Source organism: Centroberyx gerrardi, chromosome 12 (genome assembly GCF_048128805.1).
Source record: "Centroberyx gerrardi isolate f3 chromosome 12, fCenGer3.hap1.cur.20231027, whole genome shotgun sequence".
Lineage (NCBI taxonomy): Eukaryota > Metazoa > Chordata > Actinopteri > Beryciformes > Berycidae > Centroberyx > Centroberyx gerrardi.
The window spans coordinates 1,191,515-1,193,284 of record NC_136008.1 but is presented as its reverse complement, the minus strand read 5'-3'; the positions used below and the strand labels follow the sequence as shown (position 1 = coordinate 1,193,284).

Genomic DNA, 1,770 nt, shown 5'->3' with positions numbered 1-1,770 from the left:
TTCACCATCTCCACCTCCTCCCCCTGGATGGTGACAGTAGGGCCTCCTGCTCCTTCTGAAGTCCACCACCAGCTCCTTGGTCTTTGTGATGTTGAGCTGGAGGTGGTTGTTGTCGCACCAAGTTAAGTACAGTACTTGTGTTTAGTTACTTTGCACCTCTGCTCCGCCTGAAGCTCCATGGCATGACTAACACACAGAATAATCATTATAGCTGTTTTCTTCAGGTATCAACATGTTTGGTGGCCAAAGACGAACAGGATAATGATAATCTGTCAGACTCTCACCAGGAGCCTGAACCTCCTCAACTGGCTCTTCTCAATGTGGAGGAGCAGCAGCTCGACTCCGAGCTCCTCAACCTGAGGAGAAACCTCCTGTCACTGAGGAGAAACCTCCTGTCACTGAGGAGAAACCTCCTGTCACTGAGGAGAAACCTCCTGTCACTGAGGAGAAACCTCCTGTCACTGAAGAAAAACCTCATGTCACCCTGAGGAGAAACCTCCTGTCACTGAGGAGAAACCTCATGTCAACCTGAGGAGAAACCTCCTGTCACTGAGGAGAAACCTCCTGTCACTGAGGAGAAACCTCCTGTCACCCTGAGGAGAAACCTCATGTCAACCTGAGGAGAAACCTCATGTCACCCTGAGGAGAAACCTCCTGTCACTGAGGAGAAACCTCCTGTCACTGAAGAAAAACCTTATGTCACCCTGAGGAGAAACCTCCTGTCACTGAAGAAAAACCTCATGTCACCCTGAGGAGAAACCTCATGTCACCCTGAGGAGAAACCTCATGTCACCCTGAGAAGAAACCTCCTGTCACTGAGGAGAAACCTCCTGTCACTGAGGAGAAACCTCCTGTCACCCTGAGGAGAAACCTCCTGTCACCCTGAGGAGAAACCTCCTGTCACCCTGAGGAGAAACCTCCTGTCACCCTGAGGAGAAACCTCATCTGTACTCACAGTTGTTCTCCATCTCTTGCCTTGGTGTCTTGAACCAGGTAAACCGACCCGAAGCTGCCGCGGCCCAGCCTCCGGACGATGCTGTATCGCTTAGCAACCAGGCCGCTGTTACCAGGAGGCGGATCCTGGCTGGACCAATGGGCTTCCAGCTCCTTAAACTTGGGCATCCTGTCGGCAGGTCTGTGAACTGTTGGGGGTTAACGTTAGCTGTTAGCTGTTACTGGTCCATTATGCTCTCTGACAGCTAAACTGCTACAACAATAATCATCATCATCATCATCATCCTGCATATTCCTAAGTTTATTTGTATATATATCATAGAGTTTGAATGAGTATACTCCATTATAGCTAGACTGCAACTCATTCACTTGTAGCTACAAAGTTAAAGTGCTGTCAATACATATAATATAAATAATAAGATGGCAGACATTAATTAAAAACATACTTAATAGTTTGGTACACTTTCCACCTGTGTTGTTGGGTCAGATATCAGTCATCCATCCAAGATGTCTGGTATAAGTTTTGTCTTTCTTTGTGTATTTCATAGGCTTATATGGTTATTAATATTTGCTATGAAAAGGACAAGACAAATCAATTATATTTTGCAGAACTCTCATTTACCACAGATTGCTGAAAATGCATTATTTTATTTTATTTTTTATTTCTGTAGTACTTCGCATTACTCAAAAAACTGAAAAACATATCAATGTCAATAAGGACTTTATTTTGAAAGACGTTAATTAGAAAATGGGTTTTATTTTGAAAGTGTGACCGGAACTCCAATTTTTCATTTTACCTTACTTGACACTGGTATG

The 1,770-nt window shown here is 44.6% G+C and overlaps 1 protein-coding gene across 1 annotated transcript in view; it reads right to left on the bottom strand.

Moving 5' to 3' along the window:
* The window catches only part of nek11 (NIMA-related kinase 11), a 104,368-nt gene extending 103,246 nt beyond the window's left edge, over window positions 1-1,122 (bottom strand). Inside the window, 1 exon segment of the mRNA XM_078287047.1 lies at window positions 956-1,122. Within this exon segment, the coding sequence (XP_078143173.1) occupies window positions 956-1,122 (167 nt within the window).
* Between the last annotated feature and the right edge of the window lie 648 nt (window positions 1,123-1,770).